The sequence below is a fragment of the Dipodomys ordii genome, unplaced genomic scaffold (assembly GCF_000151885.1).
Source record: "Dipodomys ordii isolate 6190 unplaced genomic scaffold, Dord_2.0 Scaffold2, whole genome shotgun sequence".
Classification (NCBI taxonomy): Eukaryota; Metazoa; Chordata; class Mammalia; order Rodentia; family Heteromyidae; genus Dipodomys; species Dipodomys ordii.
The window spans coordinates 621,394-622,815 of NW_012267218.1; the positions used below are offsets into that span (position 1 = coordinate 621,394).

The 1,422-nt window shown below is 58.9% G+C and overlaps 1 protein-coding gene across 1 annotated transcript in view; it reads left to right on the top strand.

Annotated features, from left to right (window-relative positions):
* Ahnak2 (AHNAK nucleoprotein 2) overlaps window positions 1-1,422 on the top strand; it is a 40,112-nt gene that overhangs the window by 16,453 nt on the left and 22,237 nt on the right. The window contains exon 9 of the mRNA XM_013012767.1: window positions 16-1,419. Within this exon, the coding sequence (XP_012868221.1) occupies window positions 16-1,419 (1,404 nt within the window). The remainder of the gene's footprint in view (window positions 1-15; window positions 1,420-1,422) is intronic.

Consider the following 1,422-nt stretch of genomic DNA (forward strand, 5'->3'; position numbering starts at 1 on the left):
TCGGTGCCCAGCAAGCCCTCAGGGGGCGCTCTGGAGCTATCCACACCCAAGGTGAAGGGTGAAGGCCTGCCATCCATCCGTGGGGACCTGAAGACACCTGAGGTCAGTGCTCAGCTGCCCTCTGCTGAAATTGAGGCCAAGCTGGACCAGGTGGCCCTGAAGCTCCCCGAGGACCAGCTGCCTGAGGGAGATCTGGAGGGCGAGCCTACTGGAGCCGGCCTGAGCATCCACCTGCCAAAGGTGCAGATGCCCAGCCTGAAGATGCCCAAAGTGGCCCTCAAGGGCCCCCAGGTGGATATCAAGGGCCCCAAGGCTGAAGCAGGCACCGCTGATCTAGAGGTAGCTCTACCCAATGTGGAGGTGGCCATCCAGACCCCCAGTGCCAAGCTGGAAGGGGACCTAGCCCTCAAGGACCAGGATGTGTCCACCAAAGACAGCAAATTCAAAATGCCCAAGTTCAAGATGCCATCCTTTGGTGTGTCGTTGACCAGCAAGCCCTCAGAGGGTGAAGTGGAGGTGTCAGTGCCCAAGGTGCAGGGTGACGTGGACCTGCCCTCTGTCCACGGGGACCTGACGACCCCTGAGATCAGCGTTCAGCTGTCCTCTGCTGAAATTGAGGCCGAGCTGGACCAGGTGGCCATAGAGCTCCCTGAGGGCCAGCTGCCTGAGGGACAGCTATTGGGCCATATCGACAGAGCTGACCTCAAAGGTCACCTGCCCAAGGTGCACGTGCCCAGTCTGAAAATGCCAAAGGTGGACTTTAAGGCTCCTCAGGTGGATATCAAGGGCCCCAGGCTAGATGTGAAGGGCCCCAAGGCTGAAGCAGACACCCCTGATCTAGAGGTAGCTCTGCCCAGTGTGGAGGTGGACATCCAGACCCCCAGTGCCAAGCTGGAAGGAGACCTAGCCCTCAAAGACCAGGATGTGTCCACCAAAGACAGCAAATTCAAAATGCCCAAGTTCAAGATGCCGTCCTTCGGTGTGTCGATGCCCAGCAAGCCCTCAGAGGTCACGGTGGAGGTGTCAGTGCCCAAGGTGCAGGGTGACGTGGACCTGCCCTCTGTCCATGGGGACCTGAAGACCCCTGAGGTCAGCATTCAGCAGGACCAGGTGCCCGTGCAGTTGTCCGAGGGCCAGATTCTTGAGGGAGAGCTGATGGACCAGCCAGCTAGAGCTGACTTCAAAGGTCACCTGCCCAAGGTGCTCATGCCCAGCCTGAAAGTGGACTTCAAAGCTCCTCAGGTGGACATCAAGGGCCCCAAGATGGACATGAAGGGCCCAAAGGCTGAAGCAGACACTCCTGATCTAGAGGTAGCTCTGCCCAGCATGGAGGTGGACATCCAGACCCCCAGTGCCAAGCTGGAAGGAGACCTGGTCCTCCAAGACAAGGACATGTCCACCAAAGACAGCAAGCTCAAAATG